We start from the raw sequence: 16,348 nt of genomic DNA on the forward strand, positions 1-16,348 counted from the left end.
CGACTTCTGACTTTTCCAATTGAAGAAAATAAAAAACAAAATAAAAAAAAGGGTACAGCAATAGAAAAGTTTCCAATTTGTACCCTTGAATAAGCTCCAATCCAATTTTCTGCAAATTTATTTTACCCAATCAACCCCCCCACCCCATCAATATTTTTTACTCCAAAAAATGACAATCATTTCCTTTTTCCCCCTGCTCCCATTAACTTTCTCCCTCCCCCTCCCCCCCAGCAAGCACACCTGACTGCACCTGTAGCAGAACGCGCAACATACATGTCACATCAGATGGCCAGAACAGAACACGTTGAACTTCACACGGCCGGGATCCTTGGTAAACAGAAAACAAGGGCGGGTGGATCCCATTAAAACTAAACAAAATCCGTTCAATTAAAACCCGACTTAGTTAAGGTGCCGTATTCAGAGCCAAATCATGTCTAAAATCCAGACAAAGTCAAAAGAAGCGCTAGATCCTGTATCATCGGTACATGGTCAAATCTAAACCTGACAACCCGATTATGTGCAGAGATATTGTTTTAGTTTAGTTTGTCGTTTAGGTTCTTGTTCGCGGGTCACCAAGGAGACTATGTGAGTAAAACAAACAAAACAAACTCCCATTGGGCACGTCAACATCCATGAAGAAGAAAACAAAAACAAACAAAGAGCAGACACGCGTAGGCGACCATGACTGAAGACATTGAGTGTTGCCATAGAAACAAAGAGCGCGCCCACCCATGGCACTCGCAGCTGAACACAAACGTTCGGAGAACACGCCTGCATGCAGCCCGGGTGAAAACGTCTCCTGCTGGGTCAGGCTCTGACGTTCATCAGCTCTGGTGAGTTCAGCAGCGGCAGACGTTTGTGTCGACAAGGCTGAACATAGCGAGTCCCCTACGGACATCCCCGACCCCCCCTCCCCCAGGGACACCACCCAGGGACACCACCCAGGGACACCCCGGACCTCATGGTCGTACTCAGACAAAGACACACACACACACACACACACACACACACACACACTCAGCCCCTCCCTGACAGAAACACAATCACTCAAACCCCTGCCGTATCCCCCCCCCCCCAAAAAAAAAAAACAGTCGTACTCAAGACACAAGACAGACACACCCTCACAAACACACAAACCCTGCCCCCCCCCCCCCCCCAATAAAGTCTCACACACATCCAGGACAGACACACGCTGTCACTGCATCACGACACAGACCCTGCATACCAACCTAACACACACACCTTGACATATGCTACACGCACACATAACTCCCGTGCCACCATTCCAACTATTTCCCCACGCACACACAATCACTCGTCCAAACACACCACTTACTCTCACACACACACACACACACACCATCTTTCTCACACACTTTTTGGTTTTGCTTCAATGTAAATCCTGAAATTCTCCATCTTAAAAAAAAAAGGAAAAATATAACTCCACCACCATGAAGCAAACTTATTTTTTTTCTAATTGTAAACGATTTATGCGAACCAATAATCATTTACAATTGGTTTTCTAAAAAATAAAATAAAAAAAAACATTCTTAATTCCCGTAGGAAGTTTTGCCCTCTTGGAATTAAGAAATCACAGAGAGGGAGTTTGGGTCTTACACCATCGCGGGAACCCCCATCGTGTGACAGAGCAACAGGGCCACACGGGGCTGACGCTACCGGGCTCGTTGGGGAAACTCTCCCCCTTTTCTCGCTAGCGCTAGCTTATAGATAGCCAACAAGCGGGGAAAGGAAATCTGTGTCTTTTGAGCGACTGCTTGCCTTTGCTCAACTGTTCCGCTAAACATCAGAAGTACCACAGAGCCGACGGTGGCGCTGGGGTGGGGCGAGTTGGGGGGGGGGAGACGGTGAAATAAAAACAGACCCCTCCCAAGAGACCACTGAACTCAACCCCAAAACCCCTCGCCGGATCCAGTCAAGTCAAGGAGGCGCCCCCACCGCCTCCAGCGTCGTTTCAAGATTTGTTCAAATTAAAAAACGAAAACAGATTCTATGCGTTTATAATTAATTTGATTGCATTCTAAGAGGCGGGTGGGGGCCAAAGCTGCCTTTTCAATTGCTACAATTTCGCTTATAAAGTAGATCCTCAAATACAACAAGTCCCTCATTATTTAGGGATTGCAAAACAAAAAAATAAGATTCTTAAGGGATTGAGGCACAACTCAAACGCTCCCATGGCTGCCATTTTGAAACCAACTGGTTTCTGCTAATTCTTGGGGGATGTGGACTTCTACATTTTCCTCCAACTGGTGGCTTTTAAATGGTACTTTAGAGATTCTTGGTGGTCCCTGGGCCTGTGAAAACCTTCTTGAACACAAAGAAAAACAAAGCACATCCCCCACAAAGACAGAACGTTTGGCATTTCAAGGATTTGATCGAGAAACAAAAACATAAAATACTTAAATAAGGTTTGCAATGCCTGGTTTACGGTATCTAAAAAAAAATGCTTAAGAGCTTGGCCTTCCCGAAACAGGCTGCAGAGTATACATTGGCATCCAGTACTCAGTAAAAGTGAAGTGTACGGAATGGGGTAAAAAAAAAAGAAAATGTTGCCGAATTACTCTTTTCCAAATATATTTTGACAATGTCCAGCAGTAGGGAAATAAAGGAATTGTACTGTACATACCCACAGAAGCCAAAGCGCTGTTTTGCACCAAACCCAACAAAATGTTAACCATGGCTATGATCAGCCTGGAAAAACCAAACAAATACCTAACCATTTTAATAAAGATGTTTCTTTTGCTGCAGAGAGAGAAGGGGGGGGGGGGGTAGGATGTACATTTGTTGTTCTGGCCTAAACCAGTCTGTTTGAGTTATATCCTGCGGGTTCTTTGTCGGTTGGAGAAGCAGCCTTTTCATGATGACAGATTCAAAGATCCAACATTTCAGCCTGACACTCTTATTTGCTGGGGAGACGCCTCAAACCAAGGCCTGTCCATATGAAGTCAAATTCACTTCCCTTTGGGGATGGTACAGTCCTTGTGGATCAGCAACCTTAGTGTTTATAACAGGGACCTCACCATCCCCTAGCCTCCTCAGACTAACTGTAGTTGAATGTCAGTTTCCTTTCTCCCTCTCGGTAAGTCACAGTCACCGAGTACTTAAAACCAAGCTGCCCTTTTCTTATTGCAGATCACATTAAAAAGATGGGTTCACATTCAGGTTGTTTTGTATTTTTTCCAGACCAGGAGTTTGAGCCGTGCCGTTACTACGCACCGTTAGGCTTTTGTCTGTCATTCAAATAAATCCAGATTGCTAAACAACATGACTTGTGCTTTGTGCTGTTGCGCTACGTGATGAGTCACGTTGGTGGTGTGTGATGGGGTCGGAAGTGGGGACGAGAGAGTTTTGTTTATGAAAGGTAAGTAAGGCACTTAAGTGACGACAGCGGTTGTGTGGATGTGGCGTCAGGCTGATGAAATACACCGTCGTAGCGTTAAAGAAACAAACCCAAGAGGCCTACTTTGCAATCGTTTCTGACGGGTTTTTTTTTATTACAAGGGTCCCCATGTTGGGCTTTCGACGGACTAAATCGGTTTATACCACTCCACCTTTCCTCTTCCCTAATGGGTTATTTAGCTCGCGATAAACTCAAAACAAGGATGTGGTCGATTATAAAGTCAACCCTGCCACGCACACTTCTCTGCCACCCATCGTCTCTTCTCCGCCATGCTTTTCCACAGGTTCTGCTTACGAGCCTGGTGAGATTTTGGAAGGCTGTTCGTAGTCACACAAAACACGGTCGACACCTCGGTCGGAAGACCTTTAAATGTGTACCAGGAAGAGCTCAATGCCGGAAACGCTAAACTCTTGGGACGCCGTGCTTTTTAACTGTACTTCCTACTCTTATCGTTTTTGGAGTCCTCAGCTACACACTGCACTTGGTTCATGTTGGTGTGTGCGTACGTTCTGGAAAACGTCTGCCTTTGAGACCACTGAAATATTCAAACGTTTTCCGACAAATGTGTTGGCTGTATTTTGTGTTTGGAAAAAAAACCAAAACGCCTTACGTCTTCTGATGTTTTAAAAACGGTTTGTGGAGGAGAGGAGATGGCAGGTGGCAGATGTGATGTGCTGGCTGGTACTGAAGATGGTGTGTGTGGGGGGGGGGGGGGGGGGGGGGGGGGGGGGGAATGAAACATGAAGTAAAGAGAGAGTCTGAGAACAGGACGACGGGGCGGTTTGGGTTTGGTGCAAAACGGGGTTTGAGCAACACAGAGAAAGGAAAGGGGAGAACAAAACAAAAAAAATAATGTCTTTTTTGCAGCTCTTATTGCTGAAAGAAAAGTCAAAAAGCCTTTACATCCACCTAATCTCCAAAGAAGTTGCTGAGGTTTTAAGATGTGAGGCCGATGGGTAGTAGCCTGATGTTAGTGCAAAAGCCTGGCGAGTCCAGCGGTCCTGGGGACGAGAGAAGACAGTCAGTTCGTCTGCTGACAACAAGTAAACATGAAGTGTGACCATTTTGAACAGATCCAAACAGTCACCATTTTTTACAGATCAAACGCCATGACAGATCATAACCAGTCCTTTAAAAGTATAAATATTTTTTCCTAAAATTCATGACCAACCTTCAAGTACGACTATTAAGTAAAAAACATTTTATTTCAGGAAAATAAAAAAACGGTAACCAACGATGATGAAACAGGATAGCAATGGTGGCAACCGGCACAACGATGCCCGTGCACATCCCTACATCATCTCCCCGTTCAACCAATCGGTGCCCTGCCTCACCGGTCTCAGTCTTGTTGCCGGCCGGATCTCTCGTCCACCTCCTCCACCTCGCAGTCGGGGTTGGAGGAGTGGAACTCGGCCACGTACAGGCTCTTGTCTATGCACGAGGGGATGGGCTTGATGTCCGTCATCAGCTGGTCCTCGATGGACTTCAGGTTGTAGCGGTCCTCTGAGGTGATCAGGTTGATGGCCAGGCCCAGGTGGCCGAATCTACCTGAAGAGCGAGAGAGAGAGATGCACAGGGATAAATAATATAAAACCAAACGGTACAAGAGCAAAATAACAAAGATGCCTTTCAACAGCAGCTTAGCATTTTGTCTCTTTGTGGAGGCCACTTATAAAATGTGTACATTTCATAAACCATACCAAAGCTTTCCTTAACAGGGTGCCATTTACTGTTCTGAGAATATTCATTATTGTGAGCACCACGCTACAAAACCATGAAGACCAACAGAGGGACAGTGGTGTCGTACCTGATCGTCCGATACGATGAAGGTACGTCTCTGCGTTCTTGGGGAAGTCAAAGTTGATCACCACATTGACAGCCTGAATGTCAATGCCTCTGGTGAAGAGGTCTGTCGGCAGGTGGAAAACAAAAAGGGACCGTTTAGACACCATCAAAACGCTCGTCAAACCTTTCAAATGTCACCGGTGAAACGGTTCAACCTTTAAGACCGTAAACTTCAGCTGTTCCTAGGACTTACCGGTGCTGACCAGATTTCTGCACAGTCCATTTCTGAAGTCATGGAACACGCGGTTTCTGTATTCCTGGAGAAACGACACACAATTATACTTCTTTGAACCTCAACTACCATCCAGACAAAACTACCATCATTAGGGTGAGACAAGAAAAACGGACCCTCCAAAAGGATTCACACAATTCATAAAGAAAAATTTCTTTTTTTCGCTCAAACACACTTTGCCGTTTATTTGGCCAATGTGAGATGTTTCATTTGATATTTCATTTTAAATTAGGCAATTCTGTTTTACTTGCAATAAATTAATTGATCATCCCATGCCCTCAAGTTTGTTTACTCGTTGAATTTTTCATGTTATTGCTTTGTTTTGTCCTTGATGTTGAATGTGGGAAGAAATGTGTGTACACCACCACTTAGCCTCCCTGTGAAACAGGTGTTCTGGAAGAGTGTCCCTCACCTGCATCATCTTGGCGTGGATGTAGAAGCAGGAGTAACCCAGCTGGGTGATCTTCTTGGCCAGGAGCTCCACCCTCTGGGTGGAGTTGCAGAAGATGATCGATTGGTTGATCTGGAGCTGGAGCAAAAAAAAGTTCGGATAAAGAATTGAATAAAGTGGGCAGAAAAAACGTGATTCGTTTGATTCTCCGGGTGTGTGGTGTGGTCGGACTAGGAAGGAAACCCATCCTTGGTGATAGGACCGGTTTATGAAAGAAATGGCTCGCATCAATCCCATCTTCATCTCTATCGGTTCTTTAGGATTGTGGCATTAAACCCATTGTCCTGCATTACAGCTGGCACGATTCTGTTAAGTTGTGTTTAATCCTACAATCCTTAACCCCTAAAAAGTACTACGAATACACAAGCTAATGCCTCATGTGAAGGCGGCAGTCTTCCCGAGGCAGGGATGAGGGCTAGGGAAGAGGGCGTGTGGGCTTTACCCTGGAGAAGAGAGTGTTGAGACAGTGGACTTTTTGCCTCTCCGTGACGTAGGCGTAGTACTGTGTGATGCCCTTCAGGGTGAGCTCCTCCATCAGGTTGATCTCATAGGGCTTCTGGAGGTGCTTGTTCTGGAGGGAGAGAGAGGACCGTCAGAGTGGGATGGCGGAGGGAGGGAGTGCCAGAGATGGAAGACCATGGGGAATAGAGGAGAAACGAAGGACGTGGACAGAGAAAGAGTGGAAGGGATAGAGGTAGAGACACTTATAGAAACAAGACGGATGTATCCAGTCGATGAAAGAAAGAAAAGGATTTGATTATGTTATTTCCTTTTTGCAAGTCACCAATTTGGGTTCGTGATGGATGTGAACAAACCTCTACAGAGAGTTGGAACACAGCAAACCAACACACAAATAAACTGAAGGGAGAGAGAGGATCTCAAACCTCAGCTAACAAACATTGGCCACATTCCTTTCTGCACCCTAGGTTTGAGTCTGACCCGCGGTTACATACAATAAGGGCCATGTCATTCAGTCTCTCCCTCAACCCACTTTCCTATCCCCCTTTTATTTTTTTCACCTGTATAAAAAAATATATATGTATAAAAAAGAAAAAGGGATCAAGCCCATAAAAACATTTACAAAATGTAATCCCAATATCCATCCGTGGTGAGTTCACGTTGACAGTGCCTGTGGCATACAGGCGGGAGTCCCCCCCCGTGCCCAGAGAACAGCCTGGCCCGCCGCCGGCTGCAGACGGAGCCGGGCCGGGGGCCAGAAGGCCCTGCTCCACTGACCCCAGAGCCACACTCACCATGAACTTCTGCACGCTGATGGGGAAGGTGGCGGAGTAGAGCAGGATCTGCCGGTTCTTGGCCAGGAAGCTGATGATGTCCTCGATGAGCACCACAAAGTCCTGAGACAGCAGCTTGTCCGCCTGGTGGGGGGGAGGGGACAGAGGAGCGTTAGGTTAGAGAGCTCTGCCGTGGAGGAGCTATGATGATGGTGAACGCCATACAACGTCCACAGACACGTCACTGGTCTGGATGAGACAGGGGGACTTTTATGCTATTAGTGTGAATATAATTACGTTCATTATATCAAGAATATTTATTAAGTTACAACTTCGATGCCAGAGCAGGAATAATTTCTGCATAATAATTATTTACTTTGATTAAGAAAATCAAAAATCTGTACATCTGAACCAAGAGATTAAAAACGATGACAGATTTTTGATTTTCTTAATCAAATTTTTGATATGGAACAAAAAGGGGGGGGGGGGGGGGGATTTAAATTCCAGGAACCATGTCTATAAAGTAGATTTATGGGAGACCGGTTAATAACGCCTCACCTCATCCATCACCATCATCTGGACCCGGTCCACCTTGGCCACGCCCTTCTTGATGAGATCCAGGATCCTGCCGGGCGTGGCAATCACCACATGCACTGGAGGGGAACCAGAGTGCACGTCAAACACAGACAGACACACACACACACGCCAGACAGACACAGCAGTATAATTTATATTCAGACTTTTTTTTTAATCACATTATTTTTCCTTTATTTAACCAGCTGAAGTCCCATTGAGATATTGAAATCTCTTTTACAAGGGGGCCCTATATACATAACATATACAGCACACATTAGGTTCATGAACAGATAGCAGAAACGTTCCACCCAGACACACGTTTGTATTTATTTTAACACCATGTTTTCCCCGTTTTTATTTAGGAGTCTTCGTTCCATCCCCCAGGCGGACATCAGAAGCGGTTCTCACCGGTCTCGTCCAGACGCATGATGTCGTCCCTCAGGTTGGTGCCTCCGGTGGTGGCCATGACCTTGACCCCGCCCATGTGCTTGCTGATCTGGATACAGATCTGACTGACCTGCAGGGCGAGCTCCCTGGTGGGTACCATCACCATGGCTACGGAGACAGAGAGCGAGAGGGACGGGGTCATGACGACGTATTAAACAGTTATATTAACCGCTGGAGGCAAAGGCAAGTGTAATTAAGGATGGTGGAGAAAGTATAATATAAAAATGTAAATAGCGACGCCTTGGCTTAAAGTAAGAGACAGTCGAAATAAGGAACCGAATTCTTTACATCTTAGTAGAAAGACTTGGAGCACAATTAAACATCCGTTAGAAGACTGGTACGAACATTATACACCATCTAGAAAGCAGTGGATCTATCTTACAAACTGGGAAGTAGGGCTGCTGGATTATGGAAAAAAAAAAATCATAATCACGATTATTTTGGTCAATATTGAATCACGATTATTCAAACGATTAGTTTTTGAGTTTGAAAACATGATGTATTTATTCAGCATGTCTCTCTCAAAAACACTTTGTAACTGAGAACTTTGAAATTTTGCGGTAAATAAATACACAAAATGGTCCAATAGAAATGTTCAAAGCTAAAATAATGTACAGATATTTATCAGGCTCTCCTACTTTCTATAAAAAAAAAATCAAAAAAAAATAATCAAAAACTCGATTTGTGATCGTTTGGCGCTAAAATCAAAAATCGAAATTCGGTTAATTGCCCAGCCCTACTGGGAAGAGTACTCCGGTTGTCCTACCCTGTATGTAGTCCTTCTTCAGGTCTATTCTCTCCAGGAGGGGGATGAGGTACGCCCCACTTTTCCCTGTCCCGTTCTTGGCGCGGGCCAGAATGTCTCGGCCAGACAGCGCGATGGGGATGCTCTCCTCCTGAAGAGAAACAGCCCTCGTCGTCAGCTTATGGCCATGTAGGCAGGGACCTCTAGAGAGGCTCTCACACACGCTATTGGTTACACATAGTTTTGACGTTCAGCGTGCACACACACAATCACACGCACGCAAGCTTGTAATGATAACATTACTCAACATTTGGATAAGTGTTCACTCTGATCAAACTCATCGTATCTTGTGTGAGTGTGCTTTTGTCCTCAAGCACTCCTGTAAATGACTCTAGACATGTTTAGGTTCTAAACTCTGCTCTAATAGTCATGGGGTCAAACAGTATCTTCAGCATTGAGTGGGAAACCCTGATTCCAGTCCAAATAATGGACTGGAATGAGGCATGTCATTTTTAAGACTTGTTTCTTGAAAGGAATATATCAGAAACGTATACAACATTATCATGGTCCAAAAATTAGTCTCAAATCTGTTTAAATCCGCTGTTGATTGTGAGCCAATGTTTCCAGGACCATGGCCATGGAGACCAGTGGGGGGTTGTAGCATGCCTACCTGGATAGGAGACGGTTTCTCCCAGCCCATCTCGAAGATGCCCATCAGGAGCTCTCGTTTCAGGCAGTAGTCCTCAAACTCGTTGCCCTTGGTGGAGGTCACATCCTTGGGGAGAGACAGCGGGAAAGAGGGTCAAGACAACGGGTCTCACACTGGGGCAGGAAAACAGTGAGGAGGGCCTGGGACAATAAGCTGAGGATCTTCCTCCCAAGCACCTTGTTGTGATAGAGAGATACTGGGGACATGGAGACGGGGGTCACCTTCTCACGGGTGTCTTCTGGTTCAATACTGAACAATAAAGAAGACTTTCCTTTGAATTGTGTGAATTTTGTGAAGTGTTTGTCTTGATGTTACTTCAGGTTCAATGAATTATAAACATAATTTGACCTTCAGGAATACAGTGCAATGTTGGATTATTAATTGTAACATGATGGACCGTATGAAGAGACATTTATGCTCTTATTTTTGCCAATGCAGACACGATGTGAAGAGATCCAAATCAATTAATGGATTAACGCTTTGTTAAAAATCAGTATGTCAAAAATGCTCTGATAAACGGCCTGTAATGAGCCTGTCCAATCATTTCATACCTGGCCATCTGCCTACATATTCAGCTACCTGCTCCCACCCTTATTATGCAATAGCAGAGTCTTTGACAAGGCTAGGCAGACCCATGCTAAAGCTAGCAAGCCAGTCGCTTTTTTTTTGGGGGGGGGGCTTCAGACCCTCGAAATCTAGTTTGGTCTGGCCGGTTTCTCCCAATTGCCTACCCTAGCTTTTGTGAAATAGAAGCTAGTTTTTTTACTGTACAGTTGGTTTAAATGTCAATACGTTGACACACCCACCTGGTGTGTCAACGTACCACACAGTACTACACACACGGCACTCCTTCACAATCCATCAAAGCGCGCGATGAGAGAGAGCTGCAGAATGTTCCAGGAAGGAACCGCTTGGTTTGAAACGACCACGTTAAACCGTTCTGAGATTCCCCCAACTACCACTGCATTAACTACCTTTACGAGAACTGGTCTGCCTGAAAACAGAAGACAGTCCCACCTGGGACACCTGGTTCTGAGTTCTGACACCCTAAAACCCAAACAGTACCAAGTGACGCCCTGGGTTTGGGTGTTCATCTCAGTGTAATCGATGGACAGCGTAGTAATACATAAGGAATGCGTTATGTTGGAGCTGGTGGTGGGGTTTGACCAGCCTGATTCAGACCAGTGTATGTCGGAACTGGTGGTGGGGTCTGACCAGCCTGAGAGGGATCGGTGTGTTGGAACTGGTGGTGGGGTCTGAGCAGTTTGAGTCAGACCAGTGTGTGAGGGAGAACTGGGAAGAAGTACTCACTGATGTTCTGACACGGGTGTCTTTGGGAGGAAGATGGAGGCTTGTTTTCCAGTCGTCTCCGAACTTGATGCCGCCGCCTCCTCCTTCCTGCAGGGGCCCTCCCGACTTCTGCTGCAGGGCCACGGCCTTCCCCTGAACCTGGGGTCCTGAGAGGAGCGTGGCGGGTTTGGGCTGCCCTCGGAGCTGCCCGTTCTGTTTGTTGAGTCCCATGAGGACGGCGGCCGCTGTGCTCTCCGTTTTCGCGGTGGCCATTGTGTGTTTTTTTTCTGCGGCGTTTGTTTTTTTAAGAGTTTATTTCTCACAAAGCGTCAACGTCCTTCACCTTTTACAGGGAAAAGGGAATGGTTCCTTAAAAAAAAAAAAAAACCTCTTCAAAAGTAGAAAAATGTACTAAAGCAATCTCGATATTCTCTGCTTTTGTTGTCTCTTTTTTTTAAGTCCAAAGCTTTACAATAGAAGTCCGTTGATATTTACACAAACCTGTGCTGTTCAGTCCCCTTTCAACAACAGGGTGACCCAACGCACACCGAAAAAGCAAATTCTTTGTACAGGAGCTCTTCAAAATGAAGAGAAATGTGCATTCACATGCGTAAATATACCTGCACACAATATAGAAAATTATATGTGCACAAGTATCAAAGGGCTTCAAGTCCTGAAATAGAACAACTAAGGCAATTAGAACCTGGGGAATATCTTCTTCTTCTTCAATATAAACTTAAATACTTTACTCTGTTTCTATATTCAACAAGAATTCCTGCCTGTTGTCGTGAGTCCATCAAGAGTTGCTCAATTTCATAGTTCTTCAAAATAGGATTGCCAAGGTTTTAGAAATATTCCCACAAAAAAAGAAAAATGTGTCATTTAGTCTGATATTCTCCACTCAGGTACGCGTCGCTCCGGTGTGTGAAATATTCCTGACATCAATAAAGTATATATACAAAGGGTACTTTAGTCCAAAGCAGAATTGCTTCAATCTCCCCTTATGGAGTCCTCGGTGCCTCTCTTTCGGTTGGGCCCTAGAGTCCCGCTGTGATTCGCCCGAGGGCCACAAGCCTTACATCCGTGTATCTGGGCTGATGTTCGCCGAAAGATGCGGTCCTCCACCTAGGTTGAATCGTCACCTGGTATGAACCGAAAGAGAAAGTCAAATCAATCAAGATGTAAAATTAAACCATAGAATAGGACTCTTTAAAAAAAATAAAAGCAATCACAAAACATAAACCAGATTTCTCATCTGGGATTCAATACAATTGATGAGCAGGAATTGTTAGTAGGAATAGCCGCTCAATGATATTATGCATGCCTGCAATTCTTTGACAGCTGGTGTACAGGACACCTGCACCAGCCGTAAAAGGACACGGAAAATGCGTCAAATTTACATCTTTCCAATAACTTCTACATTTTCCTCAGAGGATGCGCACTTTAATACAACATAACCTAACTAGATTCTTATGGCCAACCAGCAGAAATACCGAATACTAATTTAACAACACTGCGTTTTCTTGCTGAGCCAATCCATTGGCTGCGAATGTAACAAGGCCACGTCTACATCGTTTCTGGATGTTTAACTATAAAACTGGACCGAAAATAAGCAAGATCAAGGTCGCGTCCGAGTAAAAAAATATATATAATAAAGTGAATCCAAAACGACAAGACTTCAATTTTTCGGGTGGAAATGTATATTATCTAGTTGGCTACAGATACCATTACTAACGTCCACTTGCCAACGCAAGACGAGGACAACTGGTTAGATGAGTTCACCCACTGCCTTGGATGTTGGCCAAGTTTATCCAACAAATTCAGTTTCTGGTGAGTTGTGTATAGACAGACTACATATATGTCGAGAACTACTCACCCCCTTAAGACCCACCAAGTAAAACAGTGCCCAGGTGTGTGTGTGTGTTTGTGGGCACGGTCAACCCTCTCACGGTACAGTCAACCCTTAGCATGCACGTCCTCTTCCCCTGCATAATAAACCCGATGACTCGAAACCTAACAATTAGCCTGGTTAGATTAGCTGATCAACCTAGCCTAACAATGAACATCTCGTTAGCAAGCTAGCTAGCTAACGCTGAATACTAAGCGAAAATAACGCGCACTTATAGATTGTAAATAACCAGATTACTGCAAAGACATACAATACAATGAATTCGCTATAACTAATGAACTCACCAGGTTATAATTTTAGAGGTTTACCCAGGTAGCTAGCATCAAGCTTAGCACCAAGCTAAGGTTATCACAAACAGGGCTAACGCTAGTTTCTAGGTAGCTAACAACTCCGGCATGTTTTTTTAAATATATTTACCAGTTCAGGCGCACTCTTAACCCACCTTGTTGTTTTTATAGGTGTTATTTGTGATACGCTGTCGGTGGATGATCCGTTTCGTACGTTGCAGTTCTCTTGAATTACTATAATTAGTCGAAATTAATTCGTCTCTATTGTGTTTGCTCTTGCTAGCTTAACATGGTCGCCTTCTCTTCCTCGTGCAGCGTCACTTCTCCCTTCTTATGGATTTATCACATGGAAAACAGCGACGCACTACCGCCATCTGCCGGCCGACTGGGGTCAGGACACCATCGACTCCCTACGACTCCCTACAGAAAATGCAGCTATTAGACGTTGATATATTTTACCTAACATACAAAATTAAAATGTAACCATTCGAATGAAATAAAAAAAAACATAGTTCATTAAAAGTGGTTGTTTTACTCTTTTATTTTGAGTTTTTGAGTTACACAAATAGAATAAAAAATAGTGATGGCACATATTGTCCCCTATGTAACTGCTATGGTCTCAGTGAATGTTCATAGTTTGCTCGATCCAGTCAGTAAACTGGCAGACCTGTGGAGGAAAAAACATACAGTCAAAGAAAGACAGAGAGCAATTAAACATTAAAAATGTGGATGTATTTGAAGCATTCCTAATAGTAGGAAACCAATTATACCATTTCAATCTTATATGAAGATCTGCTATATATTTCATTCTCAACAACAGAGGCTATTTGGTCTGTATCTGTTAAATACATATTTCAATGATTATCTTCCAGTACCATTTTCAATAGGCTTATGTCTAGTCATTATGTCTATAGTGGGTTTCAAAATAAAAGCCTTTGTAGTTAGGATTACGGTTTTGGGATGAGAAAGGCACCGACCTTGGCGTAGACACCGGGGCGGCTCTCCTCGGCACAGCCCCACCCCCAGGACACCACACCCTGGAGCTCCCCGTTACACACCAGAGGGCCACCAGAGTCTCCCTGGAGGAGGACCAATTTAAAACACAGTCAGGAGGGAGCCAAGTTATAATCTTCAAAATAAAGGTCCTCCATTTACTTGAAGTGCTTCACAAAATAAAATTAAATAAAATTAAAATAAATAAAAAATCCTACTACAGCAAATTAATGCAGTACCAAATATAAATAAATAAATAAATAAAACACTAACGAGATAAAACTGATTATCCAATAGCGGACAGGAGACGCTAACGGAGCCTTCATCCAACTGCCACCAACAGCGTGCACTGTGTGTTATATTAAATCATAAAAAGGTAATATATTTACAAAGTCATATCATTACAGCATACTGTACCTGACAGGAGTCCTTCCCCCCCTCCAGGAAGCCGGCGCAGAACATGGAGGAGGTGATCCTGTTGGGGTAGGACTGCTCACAGTCCTCCTGGGGCAGGATGGGCAGATCCAGGCAGTGCAGGCACTTCAGACAGCCGACTGGACGAATAAGACCATTCAGAATGCCATGGTCATGCCCAGAGGTTCAAAATACACAATGTAATCTGATATAATATAGGCTAATATTCCCTTTACAGAGGTTTGAGTGCAGCGTGATTTACATGGTACGAAAAAAGATAGATAAAATATTAATATAAATGAATACCTAGAATATTATCAAATATTTAATGATAGTTGTATAAATATATGAAACATAAAATATAATAAATTAATAAATACCCTTATATGCCATTCAATTATTGATTCGATGTCATTAAATTAGCTAAATAGACCAAAGAACAACCGTATGCATTTTGCAATATTTATTTTTCATCATATCAGTCTGTTGTGGAGCTGTAACAGATATGTAGGCTGTCTGTATGGGAGACTCACAGGGACTCTGGGTGGCTCCCCACCCGGAGACGAGGCACTGCGTGCCCGCAGGAGCGCAGGTCTTGGGCAGGGCCGCGGGGCTCACGTACTGGTTGATCTGCGCCGGCGCGGCTAGCTTGATTAGCATGATGTCGTTGTTCATGATGTATCGGTCCCAGTTCGGGTGGATAACAACCTCGGCCGAGGCGATGAACTGCTCAGGGCCATCCTTGTACCCGATGTGGTGCTCGCCCAACCTCGCCTCAATCTCTCTCCCTTCTCTTGATGATGAGAAAGCGTAGGTGGAGAATCTGGGTTGAGTTTGTGTTGCCGTTTGGATAACGGCACATGTCTCTTACACAAATCTATATACTTTTGTATTAAAAATATAGATTTGTGTAAGAGACATGTGGAAATATATATATTTATATTAAAAAAAAAAATAATAATAATAAACAAGAAAATACAATACGGCTGGAATTGTACACGTCTAGTTTCATTAAAAGTTTCAGGGGCCCCACCCAGCTAGTGGTTAGGATCTATCTGGAGCCAAGATTAGCACCGGAGTCTGTGAGAGAAGTCTCTGAGTGAACACTGACTTGTAGCAGTGGGCCGCGCTGACCACCCAGAAGTTGTTGATCAGCGTCCCGCCACAGAAGTGCCAACCGTTGTTGAGCGAGACCTGCCAGGGCACAGAGTGGTCTTTGCACTCGTACCCTCCGACAATACGGTCGTCAAAACCCAGGCAGACTGTGTGGGAATGCGGGGCCGCATTGAGACAGAATCAGATTAGACATAGAGAGGCATGAGGACTGTTGAGAAATAAGCCAGTCTAGCCTGCCGTAAATTCGTATAAATTGATTGGCTTTTTTCCCTTCAATTGGTTAAAAATATTCTTAGTTTAGAATCCAATGAAATGAACCGATACCAAGTTTATGAATTAATAAAATAAATAAAATAAGTTAAAAGTCGATATTTACTCTGCAGTAAGAAAAACCCACTCCTTTCAGAAGAGTATTGCTACCATTCATCTAATGCTCTAGCATTGAACAGTACTTTTAACAACATAGGGGCCGGGTTAGGATGTACTCACCACCAGTGAGTGCCAGCAGAAGCACTCCAGAGATCATCATCGTGGCTGGAAGCCTCTATTACAAACTGAGAAGAAACACAGGCCAACTTCTCCCCTTTAAGTTGAAAATCTTTGTCAACGTCACCATGTCTCCCCTCGACGGTAAAACCAATCACAAAGATTATTTGGAGGGATGTGAAACAAGGTGTTCAAAAA

The 16,348-nt window shown here is 44.2% G+C and overlaps 2 protein-coding genes across 3 annotated transcripts; both read right to left on the minus strand.

Moving 5' to 3' along the window:
- Positions 1-1,169: 1,169 nt before the first annotated feature.
- On the minus strand, positions 1,170-13,433 carry LOC307085197 (putative ATP-dependent RNA helicase ddx6). 2 transcript variants are annotated; one of them, XM_079749886.1, is made up of 13 exons: positions 13,297-13,433; positions 10,967-12,087; positions 9,617-9,721; positions 8,968-9,097; positions 8,163-8,309; positions 7,737-7,831; positions 7,200-7,322; positions 6,389-6,517; positions 5,908-6,024; positions 5,457-5,520; positions 5,226-5,327; positions 4,753-4,966; positions 1,170-4,419 (listed from the first exon to the last, which is right to left on the minus strand). In XM_079749886.1, the coding sequence occupies exons 2-12, from the start codon at positions 11,216-11,218 to the stop codon at positions 4,758-4,760; spliced, it is 1,473 nt and encodes a 490-aa protein (XP_079606012.1). In that variant the 5' UTR covers positions 11,219-12,087; positions 13,297-13,433; the 3' UTR covers positions 1,170-4,419; positions 4,753-4,757. The 2 variants fall into 2 exon arrangements, with proteins under 2 accessions (XP_079606012.1, XP_079606013.1); XM_079749887.1 differs by having other exon boundaries at positions 13,272-13,433.
- A 327-nt stretch (positions 13,434-13,760) lies between these two features.
- Positions 13,761-16,193, minus strand: LOC307084586 (trypsin-2-like; the record flags this gene model as incomplete). The annotated part of the gene is made up of 6 exons (XM_079749017.1): positions 13,761-13,808; positions 14,119-14,220; positions 14,552-14,688; positions 15,082-15,341; positions 15,660-15,810; positions 16,154-16,193. 6 exons carry the CDS (start codon positions 16,191-16,193, stop codon positions 13,761-13,763), a joined length of 738 nt encoding a protein of 245 aa, XP_079605143.1.
- Between the last annotated feature and the right edge of the window lie 155 nt (positions 16,194-16,348).

The sequence above is a fragment of the Pollachius pollachius genome, assembly GCF_949987615.1.
Source record: "Pollachius pollachius genome assembly, chromosome: 13".
NCBI lineage: Eukaryota > Metazoa > Chordata > Actinopteri > Gadiformes > Gadidae > Pollachius > Pollachius pollachius.

What these genes read in the sequence shown, in the direction of transcription:
- LOC307085197 (XM_079749886.1), bottom strand. Translation starts at nt 11,218, where the DNA reads ATGGCCACCGCGAAAACGGAGAGCACAGCGGCCGCCGTCCTCATGGGA. An exon ending in AGAAACCGTCTCCTATCCAG is followed by an intron (nt 9,098 to 9,616) that starts GTAGGCATGCTA and finishes GTTTCTCTTCAG; the next exon opens with GAGGAGAGCATCCCCATCGC. An exon ending in GAAGAAGGACTACATACAGG is followed by an intron (nt 8,310 to 8,967) that starts GTAGGACAACCG and finishes CTGTCTCCGTAG; the next exon opens with CCATGGTGATGGTACCCACC.